The 17,279-nt window shown below is 46.7% G+C and overlaps 2 protein-coding genes across 2 annotated transcripts; both read right to left on the reverse strand.

Annotated features, from left to right (window-relative positions):
• Positions 1-638: 638 nt before the first annotated feature.
• On the reverse strand, positions 639-8,234 carry ZSCAN26 (zinc finger and SCAN domain containing 26). The gene is made up of 4 exons (XM_030316886.1): positions 8,081-8,234; positions 5,675-6,154; positions 5,235-5,352; positions 639-1,959 (listed from the first exon to the last, which is right to left on the reverse strand). The coding sequence occupies exons 1-4, from the start codon at positions 8,153-8,155 to the stop codon at positions 1,058-1,060; spliced, it is 1,575 nt and encodes a 524-aa protein (XP_030172746.1). The 5' UTR covers positions 8,156-8,234; the 3' UTR covers positions 639-1,057.
• A 7,336-nt stretch (positions 8,235-15,570) lies between these two features.
• Positions 15,571-16,776, reverse strand: NKAPL (NFKB activating protein like). The gene has a single exon (XM_030316915.1). The coding sequence runs from the start codon at positions 16,774-16,776 to the stop codon at positions 15,571-15,573; it is 1,206 nt and encodes a 401-aa protein (XP_030172775.1).
• Between the last annotated feature and the right edge of the window lie 503 nt (positions 16,777-17,279).

The raw sequence follows: 17,279 nt of genomic DNA on the forward strand, positions 1-17,279 counted from the left end.
CTGACTTTACGGTTCGCTTCCAAAGAATTCCAGAACAAGCAACATTTTAAAACTGCATTATCAGGGCGCCTGGGTGGCTCAGTCGGTTAAGCGCAAGACTTCAGCTCAGGTCACGATCTCACGGTTCGTGTGTTCGAGCCCCATGTCGGGCTCTGTGCCGACAGCTCAGAGCCTGGAGCCTGCTTTGCATTCTCTGTTTCCCTCTCTCTCTGCCCCTCCCCTGCTCACGCGCTCTCTCTCAAAAACAAACATTAAAAAAAAATTTTTTAACTGCATCATCAGTATTAAAGGAAAACAGTCTAATTTCTTTCCCCATTTCCTAAACAGTGTCTACGGAGGACCCACTTTCCTGACACTGAAGTTTGTATCAAGACAGTTACTACCTGGATTCACTCAGCACTGTTCATTCACATGACTTATAAAATCTCTCCCACAGTTTAACCTGGATTTCTAACCTGAATGAGTGAAGTATTGTAGCAAGACTAGGGGTGGGAAATAGTAAAATTAGATCATCTTTGCTTTCTAAAATGCTTCTGCAGATGGTGGGGGGGGGATGCCAGTAGGGGGTGATTAGTAAAACCACTGGGGGAAAATGTCCATCATTAAACCTGCACTTTAAGACACCTTTAAGAGTGGTATATTTCCAATTGTCATTAGCTTTATTTTACAGGCATTGTTGCTGCACCAGATGTAAAATTATCAACCTGCTCTTGTTCCGTTTAAGCCTATAAATCTGTGGATATGTGACTTGCTGCTGACTTCAAAGCCCTAACTCAATCATGAGGCTCTCTACTACCTGGAGATGCACAATCAAGCATTTACCATGTTAAAGGCTCAGAGAAGTCCTGCAGTAAAGAATGCTCTTGTTCCCATGGTACCCTCTAGGGTCAGATCTCTATGGGCCAAGGCTGAGACAAGTGGATGTGCACAGCCTCCCGTGTGGCCCCCCCACCCCCCCGAGTTCTGTGAGGCTAGAATTGGCCACAGTGACTCTTCCTGACGTGCTGTTTGCTTGTCGACATCCTGTCTGTGATGGTCTCCGCAGAGAGGACGCCCGTCAAGCCATACTGTCTTTGTGGTGATATCTCTGATGCTGAAAAAGCCCCGACCTCTGCCTGAAGGCTTCTCCGCATTTGTTACACTCATAGGGTTTTTCTTCCTTGTGGATCCTCACGTGCTGAGCCAGGTGGGAGTTTAGGCGGAAGGCTTTCTGGCAAATGTCACACTTGAACGGCTTCTCTCCGGTGTGAATCCTATGGTGTCGAATGAGGTCTGAAGTCAGACTGAAGGCTTTCCCACACTCATTACAGCGATGGCTTCCGGAGTGGCTGTGGGTCCTCTGGTGGTGGGTGAGGAGAAGGGCCTGGCTGAAGGTTTTCCCACACTCCTGGCACTCGCAGGGCTCCTCCTGACTGTGGATTCTCTGGTGCCGGTTGAGGTGGGAGCTGCGTCGGAAGGTCTTCCCACAGTGGATGCACAGGTAAGGCTTCTCTCCAGTGTGGATCCGGAGGTGTTCCAAGAGGCCTGTGTTCTGGCTAAAGACCTTCCCGCACTCTTTGCACTGGTAAGGCTTCTCGCCAAGATGGATTTTCTGGTGTCTGACAAGGTGTGAACTCCTCTGAAAGGCTTTCCCACACTCGTGACACTGATGACCTTTCTCTCGAGAGCGGGTTTTCTGACGTCCAGTAAGACCAGTACTGTGACACGCCGCAGACTCACAGAGCTCCCCTCGCGTGTGTGCGCCTTCGTGTGTGACCAGGTCCGAGTGGCGGGTGAAGCCCTCCCCACATTCTGAGCATTTATACTCGGGCTTCTCCTTGGGCTCGACCCGCTGCCTTTCCAAGTGAGATTCCTCAGAACGAGGCTCTACGGCTTCAGATACTTTCCTGGCTGATTCCTCTCCTCCACAAGAGTCTGTCTCTACAAATACCTTCCCGTTCTCAACCCTGGTCTTCTCACCTGAAACATTAAACATATATCACCAATTACTTGGTTTTTGATGCTTTGGGAAAGGAACTTGCATTTAGGAGGAATAAATTTAAATTTTTTTTTTTAACGTTTATTCATTTTTGAGACAGAGAGAGACAGAGCATGAATGGGGGAAGGTCAGAGAGAGAGGGAGACACAGAATCTGAAACAGGCTCCAGGCTCTGAGCTGTCAGCACAGAGCCTGACGCAGGGCTCGAACTCACAGACCACGAGATCATGACCTGGGCCGAAGTCGGACACCCAACCGACGGAGCCACCCAGGCGCCCCTAGGAGGAATAAATTTAAAGCAAGCCGTGTATGCTGGTAGAAATGCTGTGGTTGTGTGTGTCTGCACAGGACATACGTGCAAGGGGACACAAGAAACTGTTAACGGTGGCTGCTCGGGGGAGGATGGGGATTGTGGTAGGAGGCAGCTTATTCCCATTGGTTTGAACTTTATATGTGATATACACAGCACACAGTTAGCAAACAAGGAAACAGTCTTAAAAGGCCTGCCTATACGTTCTTCAAAATGGTTTGTCAGCTGGAGTATAAAAAAATGAGGTCAGGGCACCTGGGTGGCTCAGTTGGTTGAGCGTCCAGGTCATGATCTCTCAGTTCATGAGTTTGAACCCCGCATCGAGCTTTGTGCTGACAGCTCAGAGCCTGGAACCTGCTTCAGATTCTGGGTCTCCCTCTCTCCGCCCCTCCCTGCTCACGGTCTCTCTCCCTCCCCCCCCCCTCAAAAATAAATAAACATTTAAAAAAAAATTTTTTTAAAGTGAGGTCAACTGAGGACCTTGGGGCTCACAAGGGAAAGCACCAGAAATGAAGAAATGTGGACACAATGCCCACTGTATCACTGTTTAGCTGTGTAATCTTAGAAAGGTGATTTAAACCCTCTGGGCTCAGTGTCCTCCAGTGAATCAAAACCACTGGACCACAAGACCTTGAGGGTGACATGAAGTTGACAAAAGTGTCTTGGACTTTCCCGATACCCTTGGACAGCAGCAGCTGCCTTCCTGTGCAGTTCAACAAGACAGGGGACCTCGGTGCTGGGATAATTAGCTCACGTTTCTGGTACGTGAAAGACCGTAAGCAATGTCTGCCGATAACATCTAAGCTCAGGCCCGCAGGCACAGGCGGGTGAAGAGGACAGGAGTGAGAACAAAGATGCAAAGCGAGAACGACAGGCAGGAGCCATTGTAAGCAGCAGGAATAACCAGCCAATGCGAGTTCATCAGTGGGGGCCACAGAAAGCAGCAGGCAGTGTAAGGTGAGAGCATGCGAGCGTCAGTGTGATGTGGATGACTGGTAAGGAGCCGCCAGAGACCGCGGGTCCCGTGTGGGGCAGGAAGATTCAGCGGGACAAGCCACTTTGTGTGTATGGGCCCTCTGCAGGAGGGAGGCCGCCCACAGGGGAGGGAGGGGTTACAGGAAGACAGGAGCGATCCTTTACCAGCCATGATATAACGACATAAGCACTAAACAGAGGGGAATGTCTTGAAACCAGAAAATAACTTGAACTTTGAGTGTAAAATAGCATTTTCAACAGACCCAGAGAGCAAGGAACAGCGTCAAGGATCTACTGTGACTGCATTTACTTGTCGCATTTCAAATAGTGCCCATCATGGATGACAGGGCCTAAATTCATTTCCGCAAGGCTGTTCACAAAAGTCAGGCCCCTCTCTTTCAGCTACTTTGCTCAGCAAATTTCCATTAGGCGGACCTTTGAACAGACTCAGAAATTGAACAGGGGAGGTGGAAAGAAGGTAAGAGAAGGTTTAGAATCACAATCAGCCATTCATCAAACATTTACTGAGGGTCTGTTCGACCCAGGAGCCATAGCAGACTCAGGAAACAAAACAATGTCCTGCCCTTTTCTGGCAGGAGGAAAAAAAGACATGAACCAGCAACGATACGACGTGGTCAAATGGGAGAAATCTTGGAGCTCTAGGAACACAGGTCCTTTTCCCCAGAAAAGTCGTCCAGGTTTGGGGGACCTTGGGAAGGTTGAGAAAGGGAGGTCTAAGGCCCTGAAGGATGAGTACGAATTAGGGAAAGCGAGGACAAATTACTCCAGACAGAAGAAACGTGGCAGGAGAAACTCAGAGGAGACAAACAGCAAGGAGCAAGTGGGAAACAGAATGTAGCTCAGCATGAAGGGGACCCACGGTGTGATAGGGTCACAGGGGGAAAGACAGTCCTGATTTGTCCAGGACTCAGGGGACATGCAGTGTGATGGGGCCACGGGGGCACAGACCATCCTCATTCGTCCAGGACTAAGGGGACCCATGGTGTGATGGGACCACAGGGGGATGGAACGTCCTGATTCATCTGGACTAAGGGGACCCGTGGTGTGAGGGGGCCACAGGGGAACGGACTCAGGGGTTTCCCAGGACACAGAACCGTCAGTGCTAAAAGTCTCAAGCAAACTGGTAAAGTCAAGCTCATAGATGTGAGGCTGAGAAGGCAATAGACACCACTACCAGGGAGGCCTCTCTCACTGCCTGCTGGAAGTCATGCAGGTGGTAGGTTTCTTCTTGGTTTTATTTCTTCCTTTTGATCATGGAATTTTTCAAATGATAAAAAAAACACATGTAGAAAGAATAGCATAACTCAGCTCACTGAAGGGTTTTAGGGACGGGAACAGCGTTAATGAATCTAACAGTGTAAATGACGGAGAAGGAGCAAGAGGTAAGAATCCCAGCGAAGCACTGAGATGACACAAGTAGCAGGAAGCAGGATTGTAAGGCCGGACAGAGGGGGAGAAACGTAAGCAACAGAAACAAGAAAGGCGGATTTCAATGACGAAGACAATACAGTAGAGTAAAAACCAACCTAGGTGACATTTGGAAATAAAAGTGATAATCATACAGTAATTTGAAGGAGAGAAGAAAAAATGAGCAATGGAGCACGGGCTGGGTGAGAAACCAGCCGTCCTTTCTTTATTCACCCCTGCAGTGAAGGAGGGAAGGAGAAGGCCAGGGCAGGAGAAGTCCTGTTTCGGCTGAACACAAACACCATGGAAAGGATGGGGGGAAATGTGGGGGGACGAGAGTCCTCCAGTCCTGACTGTGGCAGCGACTGCACCACGGACCGTCTTCCTGTCTGAGGACACAAACGGACCAAACTCTCAGAGTGAACTCCACCACGTGGACACCACACCTCGACAGAGCCACCTCAAGACAAACACGACAGCGGGGCCTCGGAAGGGACGCCGATGCCCACCTCTCGCCCGCCCCGAGACGCAGCTGCTTCCTACCCTTGTCTCCTTCAGGCTCCAGAACGTCACGCTCCAGCTGGGCGCGCTGCCCCCGCACTGCTTCCACCGGGGCTGCCGCCCCCGCCAGCATCGTCTGCTCTTCAGCCTGGCCTGGGTCCTAGGGACATGCGGGGACATGCAGGGACAGTTAGGGACCTGTGGGCTGAGGAGGAAAGTGCTGTTCAGAGAGACACTCCCACGTGAGAAGGAGGAGGAGAAAGCCCAGGGGACAAAGAAGAGGCTGGGGAAGCAGCACGGCCGGTCCCTCCCAGGGGACAGCAGGTGACGCCGTGGGACGAGCCAATGGCTCTGAGCACCGGACAGCAAAGAACCCGAACAGGAGCTCTGCAGGCCCTCCCCGGGTGCCCAGCTCATGCCCTCGCCTCCGGCCCCAGGTCCCAACTCCTGCTTTCCTGCAAAAGGGCACATCTGGTCCTCACCGCCTGCTTTCCTGCGTCTCCAAGCTCTGGCTGCAAATCCTCCAGAACCACCACCACCTCGTCCCCGCTCTCCGGACGGTGCTCCCGCACCCGAGCCTGGAGCTCGGCGGGCAGGATGGTCAGGAACTGCTCCAGCACCAGCAGCTCCAGGATCTGCTCCTTGCTGTGCGTCTCGGGCCGCAGCCACTGGCGGCACAGCTCGCGGAGCCGGCGCAGCGCCTCGCGGGGCCCTGTGGTCTCCTCATAGCGCAACTGCCTGAACTGTTTGCACAACGGCTCCCGCCCCAGGCCTGTGCCGTCTCCCGGCGGCCGGACTCCCTGTTCCCCAGTAGAGTGGGGATCCCCCTCCATGGTCCGAAGCACCTCCTTCTTCAGATTCAGAGGCGCTGGGGAACGGGCGCCGAGCGGCGCTGTCGCCATCCCCAGTGTCCGCGTGTTTGCTCTCTCTGCCTCAGAAAACTTCCTTTTGATGGTCTCCTCCTGAAAATGTAAAACCAAGAGTCACGGAAACAATAACAGTAGTAGGAACAATAATAACAACAGCAACACGCCTTGGTTGGGCTTATACATTTGCAATAATCGCTATCAAATTTTCTTTCTCTGAAGCAACCATTCCTAAAAATGGAACACACATACAGAATGAGAAAACTCTGTTCTACGGAAGATTGCCGGCTGACAGAGCAGGAATAACACATCTGAAAAATCACCATTTTGCAGCTTGACGAAATAACCAACTGAATCAAGGACCACATGGGCAAAGGCACTGGGCAAAAGAACTGGGTGCAAGGGCATTCTCACGGTCTCAAAGAATCATCATGCTAACTGTGTATTAATTACAAAGGGAAATAAATGGAGATGTCTGGCAGCCACAAACCTAATCAAATGAGCAAGCCTGGCAACAACAACAGACAACTACTGACCTTCTGCCTTATCACTTATGCAGCATTTTCACTAAATATTTAACATGAATCTAATAATGAGGAGACTTTCTGATAAATCCCAAAGGAAGCTTATCAAAAAAAGACACGGACTCCTCAAAACAGTCGATTTCACAAAAATAAAAAGTATTGTTCTGGATTACACAGACATCTAAATGAATTGTGAAAAATGGCTCCTGGGTTTAAAAAGAGCTATAAAACCAGTTAGGCTCCAAATACAGCTTGCTGTTATACAGTCCAGGATGTGTGCGTGGTAAGTCCCAGCTAACACATACATATATGTTTTTTTCTTTTGGTCAAAAAATGGACCTAAGATACAAAAAGTCAAATCCAGAGCACCTGGGTGGCTCAGTCGGTTAAGTGTCCGACTTTGGCTTAGGTCATGATTCCCCAGTCCGTGGGTTCGAGCCCCACTTCTCGCTCTGTGCTGACAGCTCAGAGCCTGGAGCCTGCTTCGGATTCTGTGTCTCCTCTCTCTGCCCCTCCCCCACTTGAATTCGGTCTCTTTCTCTCTCAAAAAAAAAAAAAAAATTAAAATTTTCTTATGACTAGTGAACTTTCAGTTCCTCAGACTTTCAATGCTCTCCTGTTCCTGGGTCCTCCCACGTCTTACTCCTTCCTGGAACACTCCTCACCGTCCAATTTTCTCATTTGTGCCCACACACCCTTCATGTCTCAGCATCATGAAACAATAAGCCAGCACAACTGTTGCATGTACTTTTTTAAATTTTTTAATGTTTTATTTATTTGGGGGACAGACAGAGACAGAGCATGAGCAGAGGAGGGGCAGAGAGAGAGGGAGACAGAATCCGAAGCAGGCTCCAGCCTCTGAGCTGTCAGCATAGAGCCCGACGCGGGGCTCGAACTTACGAACCGCGAGATCATGACCTGAGGCGGTCAGACGCTTAGCCGGCTGAGCCACCCAGGCGCCCCATAACTGTTGTATGTACTTTACGGAAGTTATGCATCTAATCCTCACACAACTGCATCAAGACACGAGTGCAAATTTCACTCTACAGAGCCAGGTACCGGGACACGGACAGCTAAATAACTGACGCAAGGTCCCAAAGCTCAAGCTCAGATCTTTCCTTCAGTAGCTCTTGCAGCCGCAGGCCAAACCCTTGGGCTGATCGTTGCCTTCTTTCTCACAATGCACATCTGCTCCAACAGCAAAGCCTGCTGGCTCCACCTTCCGGGTAGGTCAGCAATCTGGCCGCTACTGACCACTTTTCTGGTTCAAGAGCCCCTCGGGTCTCATCTCATCGTGAGTCCCCAACTACAGATGCCCCCCAAAACCTCCACACCACCCCGCACACTGAGCCCCGCCCACGGTGGCCTGGGGGCCTGGCTACTCCTCCGGAGCGTCAAGCAGGCGGTTCCCTCTGCCTGAAAGCTCGTCCCCCAAAGGCCACATCGGTCTCACCGCGTCCTTCAGGTTTCTGCTCCAGTACCAGCCTCCGAGGCTTACCTTCGATAGGGATTTAAAACTGCGCTCAGGGGACGACGCCTGTGCAGCCGACGCTGTGCCCAGTTCAGCGGACATCTCCCGCCCGGCTCCTTCGTCGCCGAGCGTTTCCCTGCACCCGGGGCCCCACCGTCCCCCGGTCTCGGCCGCAGGCCCTCCCGAGCCCCAGCACTGACGCTACGCACCCGACAGCCGACGAGCAGGCGCAGCCACGCTCCCTCCGGCACCGTCTGCGCTACGCGCCGAGCGCCGACACCCGCTCCCCAGCGCGACGTCGCTTCCGCTCTAGGCACGCGGAGGACCGCGGCTCGATGGTGCCCGGCTCGACCCGCCCTACCGCGGTGTGCAGGTGCGCGCGCGGGCTTTTCTCTTTTTTAAGCCGGACTTAATTTCCTTCAAATAAAAACAGGCTAGCCCAGTTCAGTGTTTCCCTGACGAGCCGTCGTTTCCACTTTGCTGCTTCATAAATTAAACACGGAAAAATTAAACACGGTCACATACTTTTCCATTTCTCCCCGATTTAAACAGTCGTTAAACACAATGGCAAAAAAAAAAAAAAAAAAAGGTCAACGCATGGGGTTTTTCCCCTTTTTTCATAGTAGCAAAGATCTGAAGATTAAATTGAACAATGAAAATGTATTTGAACTGGAGTATTTAAGGTAATGAAATTTAAGTCTATTACTGTAAAAGGATAATCTACAATACTTTGCAACGAATGTAGGTTTCAGGGGAAAAAGCATTAGATATCACTTTACCAAAAATTCTACAGAAGAATACAGAATATTCCCTCTTGTTCATTTTACCAAAAACTGTATTTAGAGTCTTTGAGTGAGATAAGTCCTTTTAAAGATCTAAACAAACGTCTGATTAATTAATAGTTTTGAAAAAGCATTAAATATCATACTAATCATTGTTTTATGACAGGTAATTTATTCAGTGTCTTCAGCATTGAAATGATCAGAAGAAAAGAAAAAACAAAAAACACCTTTCATTGTGACAAGGAGAGTTACCCTTTCCTCCTTGGGTGCCAGAAGCTTGGAAGTATCTTTTAAAGTAGCAATGAAATACGTTCACTTTAAACTTCCTAAGGCAAACAAATCCAATGAATGCAAATATTTTACTAATTAGAACTTAACATTTTTTCTTGAACAGAAAACTCATGTCTGATTTTCTCTCTTTCTAAAGAAGGGCTTATATATTTTACACCAATTATATAAGGGATAACTATAAAATTTAATTTAAAAAGGAAGTAAATAGGAGTGCCTGGGTGGCTCAGTCACTTGAGAGCCCAGCTCTTGATTTCAGCTCAGATCATGGTCTCACGGTTTGTGGGATCAAGTCCCATGTCACGCTCTGTGCTGGCAGCATGGAGCCTACTTGTGATTCTCTCTCTCCCTCTGTCTCTCTGCCCCTCCCCCTCTCATATTCTCTCAGTAAATAAGTAAATAAACAAACAAATAAATAAAAGTTTTAAAAAAGGAAGTAAAGATCTTAATTCATTTGCTGCCCCTTTCAAACTCCTACGATGACTGGCTTCTTAAATGTCACTCATAGTATCAAGGCTCAGATTATTGGCATTGTACTGAATATCCCATGAAAACCAAAACCAGTAATGCACGCTAACAAAGTATTTTTACAAAATTCAAGGTGCGCATTTTTAATTTAAGTAGTCTGTATCTTTTGGAAGGGGTAGATGTAGATGAGAATAAATAAAAATGCTACTTTTACCAGGATAGTCTACATGTTGCTGATAACAAAAATCAATTTTCATACTTGAGATTTTCATTTTCCAGAATTATCCTTAGTTTTGTTTTTTTGTTTTTATATTTTTTTAATGTTACTATTTGTTTTTGAGACAGAGACAGCACATGAGCAGGGGAGGGGCAGAGAGAGGGGGAGACAGAGAATCTGAAGCAGGCTCCAGGCTGTGAGCTGTCAGCACAGAGCCCGACGCGGGGCTCGAACTCACGGACCGCGAGATCGTGACCTGAGCTGAAGTCGGACGCCCAACCAACTGAGCCACCCAGGCACCCCCAGAATTATCCTTATTTTTGTAAACAAAATGGTGGTCTGTATGTTTTCGTCAGGTCCATTCTTAAGATATTCAAAATAAAAGTTTCCTTTTCTATACGATCACTAGAGGCACAATTGCATTACAAGTCATGCTACCATGCTATAGCATAAGATTAGCAGTTATCTTTTTGTAATGATGCTTTCTGCATTTCTCTCTGCTTCCACCCATACGGCAAGATATTATTATTCTGAAATTTTTAAAGTTTATTCATTTATTTTGGGAGAGGGAGAGTGCGAGCAGGGAGAGAGAGGGAGAGAAGGAGAATCCCAAGCAGGTTCTGTGCTGCCAACGAGGAGCCTGACACAGGGCTTGCTAAAATCAAGAGTCAGATGTTTAACCAACTGAGCCACCGAGGTGCCCCATCATTATTCTGAATTTTAAATAGAAAATTATGTGACCAGTGAGTGGTACAAACAACCAAAAACCTACAAATGAGTCCAATAAATTTAATTCATAGTTTAATATTAGGAAATCTATAATTCTTTTCAACGTGTATTTATTTTTGAGAGACAGAGAGAGAGCGCACATGCTCAAGAGAGAGAGTCGGGGAGAGGCAGAGAGAGAGGGAGACAGAGGAATCAAAGCTGGCTCCGCACTGATAACTAAGAGCCTGACACAGGGTTTGAAGCCATGAACCTCGAGATTGTGACCTGTGCCAAAGTTGGACACTTAACAGACTGAGCCACCCAGGCGCCTGGAGATCTATAACTTTAAACCATCTTATTAATAGGCAAATAAAGAAAAATCCTATGATCCCTAAATGCTAATAAGTCATTTAATAAAATTTGACATGCATTTCTGATTAAAAGGGGAAACTCCTAATAAAATAGGAATAGATGGATACTACCTTTATGTGCCAAAACCATATACATCTCAAAAAAAAAAAAAAACCCTCCCCCAAGACTGACTGTGAAATCTTAACAAGGATTCTCATAAAAATGCCTCTGAATTTGTTAAGAATAAAAAGACAGCTATTTGCCAAATTAATAATTTCTTACTCCCTAAGTTGCTTATAGCTATAGGTAGAAAATATCTCCTCATGTGCTAAAGAAGAAGGAGAAGGTGAAGAAAAGGAGAAAATCTACCGCGAAATCCTCATTAGAACCCCTTATTCCAGTGGAGGAGTTTTTATATCTCGTGAAACACTATTTTACATAATCCCCCAAAGTCATAAAATAATGGCTCATGGTAAAATTAATGATGTCTCACAAAATTTATGGATTGTAATTAAACAGCAGTAGCCAATCTAATTTGCTTTCTTGGGCTGTTTCTCAGTACTGAATAAAACTAAGTGTAGGGGTGCCTGGGTGGCTCAGTCGGGTGAGCATCTGACGATTTCAGCTCAGGTCATGATCCCAGGGTCATGGGATTGATCCCCAAGTTGGACTTCAGGTTGATCTGGAGCCCGCTTAAGATTCTCCCTCTCCGGGGCGCCTGGGTGGCTCAGTCAGTTAATCGTCCGACTTCGGCTCAGGTCATGGCTCAGGTCATGATCTCACGGTCCATGGGTTCGAGCCCCGTGTCGGGCTCTGTGCTGACAGCTCAGAGCCTGGAGCCTGCTTCAGATTCTCTGTCTCCCTGTCTCTCTGCCCCTCCCCTGTTCATGCTCTCTCTCTGTCTCAAAAAAATAAATAAACGTTAAAAAAAATTAAAAAAAAAAGATTCTCCCTCTCTCTCCCTCTGCCCCTCTCCCCTTACTCTCTCTCTTAAAGTAATAAATAAATAAAGTAATAATAATAATAAAAAAATAAAAACCCTCAGTGTAACTCTGGTGGTTAATTCAAGCTATTTGATCTGTTCAACTGGCTCCTTGAGTAGAGTTTAGTAAACAATGATTCTGATGGTTTTTGAAGCCTAAATATGACACAAATTTTTTGTTGTTCTGTTTTTCTTCTATTCCACAACCCATAACCATGTACTCTGGGCAACACTACTTAAAAAGGAAAAAAAGTTCTACTGCCTTTTATTAGCTCCCCTGAGACAACATGATCTGTAATCAAATTATAAATCTCACAGTCTTGTTTTAAGGCAGATATATTGGCAGGACCCTAATAACAACATTAACCAGGAAGTCAATCCTACTGATGGCACGGAATACTGTCATGGGAACTCTGCTGTGAGCATTGCACTGTGTGTTGCATTGTGCGTATTTTATCATTTTGGCAAAACCCTCTAATTCTGCCTTGCCTTCTCAGAAGGCACAGCTCCTCAGCTGCATCTTTCTGCCAAGTGAAAAAGACAAAGATATTTAATTGGCTAGTATTAGGGAATCTTTAGGCCTTAAAGAACAATATGATCAAGTGTTTCCCAGAAAAGCTATTCAGAAGGCAGACAAGAGGGGAAATATTTTCAAGACATGTGAGAGAGAATTTATTATTTGAAGAATTCTTATGATTAATAAGACCAACAAGCCAGTAGGAAAATGGACAAAGCCTATGTGAGTACTTCACACACACACACCAAAAAAATTATAGGACTCATATATATACGTATATATATACATGTATATATACATGTGTGTATATATGAAAAGATGCTCAACTTTGCTCTTAAATGAACATAAAAAAATAAAATGCCACTTTTCACCCATCAGATTGGCAAAGATCAAAAGGTTTAGAAGTACGATATTGTTGATGATATAGGTGTGAGAACTGGTAAATTTTATTTGGAAAGCAATGTTGCAATCCTATTAAAATGTAAAAACACATAGAACTTACACGTGACATTCGTAAACTTTTCCTGAACACCCTTTTTAAAATTTTTTTTAAAAATGTTTATTTATTTTTGAGAGAGAGAGTGAGACAGAGCGTGAGTGGGGGAGGGCCAGAGAGAAGGAGACAGAATCGGAAGCAGGCTCCAGGCTCTGAGCTGTCAGCACAGAGCCCAACGCGGGGCTGGAACCACGAACCGTGAGAACATGACCTGAGCCGAAGTCCGACGCCCAACCGACTGAGTCACCCAGGTGCCCCTCCTGACCACTCCTTCAAAAATGTCCCCCAATTACTGTCTCTAGTCCTTTATTTTCTTCACAGCATACTGCAATTAATACATATTGTCTGTTAGTTTTTTAAAGGCCTGTCTCCTCCAGTAGAATGTAAAATTCTGTGATGGCAAAGATCAAACTTAATTTGCTCTCTGGTTTACAGCCAGCACCTGGCATAGTCCCTAGTATATAAAAAGCACCTATTAGGGGCACCTGCGTGGCTCAGACGGTTAGGCATCTAACTCTTGGTTTCAGCTCAGGTCATGATCTCAAAAGTTCATGAGTTCAAGCCTTGCATCAGGCTCTGCACTGACAGCACAAAGGCTGCATGGGATTGTCTCTGCCCCGCCCCAGTGCTCTCTCTCAAAATAAATAACTTAAAAAAAGAAGACACTATACACATTTAAAAAAAGAAAAGCACTTAATAAATATTTTCCTTTTGATCCAAGAACTCCACTTCTAGGTGGCCATATCCACAAAGATTTTCACTATGATACTGTGTAATTGCAAAATATAGGAAACATCTTAAACATCCAATAAAATATGGTCCTTTCATTCAATATATTATAAAGTCATTAATTAAAAAGAATAAGATAGATTTATATGCACTGATTACAACATCTCCAAGATATATTAAGTGAAAAATGCAAGGTGTAAGTCCATGCATGTAATGCTGTATGGTTTGTTTCTAAAAATAGAAATATACATATGTAATACTGGTTTTTAGTAGTGTTGCCCAACCCTCTTTAGGGAAATTCTCAAGGTAGTGTGGTCCGGCGTCAATGTCATCTACTAGGACGAAAGTGCCCTTCCACATCACACTGCCTGTGAGATTCTAGAACCCCTTCACCTTCGGTTCTGTGGGGTTTAGTAGGGTCTTGAGCCTTGAAAAGGGAGTTTACTCTTTTTTTCTTCTCCTTCTCCTCGCTTCTACTTCCCCTTCTTCTTAAGAGATACTTCATGAGCCAGGGAGAGGGGCAGACAGAGAGGGAGAGAGAATCCCAAGCCTGACATGGGGCTGACATGGGGCCCAAGTCCTGGGATCATGACCTGAGCTGAAATCAAGAGGTGGAGCGGATGCTAACTGAACTAACTGAACCACCCAGGTGTGCCACAGGGCCCCCTTTTCAAATGAGGTAGTTTGCCTAGTGATGAAATGAAATCTTAAAATTCAGGCAGATGTCACTGGATAAAAACAAAGGTTTATGATAGACCATGAGTGGAGCTCACTCTAAAGTCTTCTTCAGTACTGGTGCTAGCTAGTCAACTCTGTTGTCCATGAGGTCCCTCCTGATCTGATCTCCTTTTCATGAGCTCCACCAACTGCATTCTTCTTTATACCTGCTCATTTCTTTCCTTGTCCTCTTAGTCTAAGGTGGCAGCTAATCCACTCTTCAGAAGACCCCAAGCACCATGGACCTTCATCTTTTCTTCTTTATATCTATTTTATGGATAAACCCTATGTCCCCTCCAATCAGATATTCCCCAATATTCAAAACCAAGCTTCAGCAAAATTTTGGCTTGAAAGCACATGTATTGGTTTTTAGAAATCATTCACAACTATATTTGGCATTTTTTTGGTTGCCTATCTGCCTTCCAGTTCTTCCCCATGTATGTAGCCTATAAACTGACTATACCTACAGCTCCAGGAGTGGGCCTATTTCCATGGCAACAGTACATTTTTTTGAGAGTGGGCATGTAACTTAAGCTAATCCAATTAGGGTGACTCTCAGGACTCTTATTTGGAATGCCAAGACAGAAATGTTCTTTCTTCAGAGGTGGACCAGGAAGTATATAATCAAATCCAGGACCTTTGGCAGCCTTTTTATTATTTAAGGGAAACTAGCCTAAGGAGGAAGATGGCCCATGATGAAGAAGAAAGCCAGAGTCGCAAGAAGCCACACACGAGACCCATTCTCCCGGAGGACTTTGCAATTTCATGAGCCAGTAAATCTTTACTCTTTAACACCAGCTGTTAATTGCAACCAGAAGTCTACATTCAATTGAATCCTCTCTTCTTTCTGGGGTTCTTCTGGTCTACCTTGGGGCAAATGAAGGGCTCCATAAGGCCCTTCAAGAGAGAGAGAAATCAGAGCAACAGGGAAAATAACCCTCAGGTTAATCTCTCCAGCCTTTATCCTGAAATATGCTTGCATAGACACAGAACTTATGAACAGACATAAAAGACCTCAAAAAGATTTCTTTGGGGAGAAGAATTAGCGACTAGGGTGAAAGACCTTTTATTAACTTCTACTATAGCACTTGAATATTTTTTAAACCATGTGCATGTATTAAGTTAAAAATAAATACAGATCTCAGCAGCTTTTTCTTGAAGGACTTTCTAACATCATAGATACAGTAGCACCGTTAAGTCTTTTCATATTGTTTTGATTACATAAAATTGTTGTTAAAGTCCCACTGTACAACACAAGGTCCTTACTTGTCATCTTTCCCTCTTGTCTTTCTGTACACCATCTCTCGGAAACTAGCTAGCATCTTATTCTCTCTCTTTCGTCTTTCTTCTTGGTTAAAGGATGCAAGAGCTCTCTTCTCATCAGCACTGTAGATCTGGTTCTCTTTACGCAGTCGTACAGCCTCCATTCTACGATGCCTCCTACCACTCATGACATAACCTGAGCATTCAAATGAAGCAATCTCTTCACTTGTCAGCCCAATTTCACCTCTTCGTGGGATTCGCTTTCCAGCTTTCACATACTCAGCCATTGCTGCACCTTCACCTGGGAGCAGAGCATGGCCATAGTTCAAAGGTTTCTCATCTTGAGAGATATGTATTACAGGTGCTTCTGGGCCTATTGGATCCATGGTATCTGTAATCTTTGACTGCTCAATCCAGGTATCTTCTGGCAACTCCCCTTCTGAATCTTTAAAGCTTGAATCACTGGATTCTTTCTTAGTCTTCTTATTCTTCTTTTTCTTGGTTCTTTTTGCTCTGTGTTTCTTCTTCTTTTCCTTCTTCTTGGCTTTTTTGGCCCTCTTTTTATCATCAGAACTAGAATTAATGTCGGAGTCTGAATTACTCTCACTATTATCAGAATGTTTCCTATGTTTCGTTTTAGACTTTTTCTTTCTTTTTTTCTTGCTTTTTGAACGACTGGTATTCCCGTTTTCTTCGGAGCTGGAATCTGAACTGCTGGTCTCCTGACTCTTTACCGCTTCATCCTCCACTGGGGTATGTTCATCAGAATCCGGCTCAGGAAACTTTGGAGAGAGCCCCCACACCTCAGGAGCTCCCAGCTCCCCAATCCTCTCTCTCTCTTTCAGCCACCTCTGACGATAGCTCTCCTCCTTCTTCTCATACTCTTTGGCCCACTGCAGGTCGCCCGCATAGTGGTGATGGAAGCGGTATCCGCCAGAGTGGACGGAAGAGGACGAGAACGCGTAGTTGCGGGGCCCCGAAGGCTGTGCCCGAGACTCAGATCCGCCCAGCGGACTCGGGTCGCCAACGCCCGACACCCCCCACGAAGGCCTGAGGCCCTCGCGGCCGCGGGAGTGAGAGCGGGAGCGGCCTCCACAAGGGAAGCATCCGGCCAGCGCGGACGGCGGGCTCCCCACAGAGCTGCGTCGCCGCCTCCGAGAGCCGGCGGCGTCCTCGGGATAGCGGGACTGGGACACCGGGGCCATGAGCCACGCCTCCACCGGCGACCAAACGGCCAACGCCGAGCAGTGGCCACGGAGACTGCGTACGGCCGGCACTTCCCGCCCACGCAGGCGCCACAGCAGCGGTGCCCACGCAGGCGCGTCACAACGGTGCCCGCAAGGCTTCCGCTTCCGGTGGGTTGGTAGGCGAAGGCGTGGCGCGAGGGCGGATGGCGTCAGGCCGTAAGGTTTCGCTGGGGCATTTGGTGGAGGTGTGCCGCTCCTCTCGTGGTTCCGCTTTGCCTGCGCTGCCCTTGGCCCTCGGGGACACAAATAGAGGAATTTGCGCCAGTGACCCTTATACTGTTCAAACGTCTCCTACTCCTCTTGGGTATTCGCCTTTAACCATCTTGATACCCTTCAAGTCTCCATGCTCCCCTCGGTCCTCTTTATCGTCACCCCTTGGTGGGAGCCCCTTACTTCTCGTGCTCCTTTTGTTGATCCCTTAGAAAGGAACCTGTCCACCAGTTTCATGGCGGAAGCACGTT

The sequence above is a fragment of the Lynx canadensis genome, chromosome B2, assembly GCF_007474595.2.
Source record: "Lynx canadensis isolate LIC74 chromosome B2, mLynCan4.pri.v2, whole genome shotgun sequence".
Lineage (NCBI taxonomy): Eukaryota > Metazoa > Chordata > Mammalia > Carnivora > Felidae > Lynx > Lynx canadensis.

Coding starts and splice junctions, on each gene's coding strand:
- NKAPL (XM_030316915.1), bottom strand. CDS start 16,776: ATGGCCCCGGTGTCCCAGTCCCGCTATCCCGAGGACGCCGCCGGCTCT.
- ZSCAN26 (XM_030316886.1), bottom strand. CDS start 8,155: ATGTCCGCTGAACTGGGCACAGCGTCGGCTGCACAGGCGTCGTCCCCT. Junction 5,353..5,674: donor GAGACGCAGGAAAGCAGGCG/GTGAGGACCAGA, acceptor GCATGTCCCTAG/GACCCAGGCCAGGCTGAAGA. Junction 1,960..5,234: donor GGAGCCTGAAGGAGACAAGG/GTAGGAAGCAGC, acceptor TTAATGTTTCAG/GTGAGAAGACCAGGGTTGAG.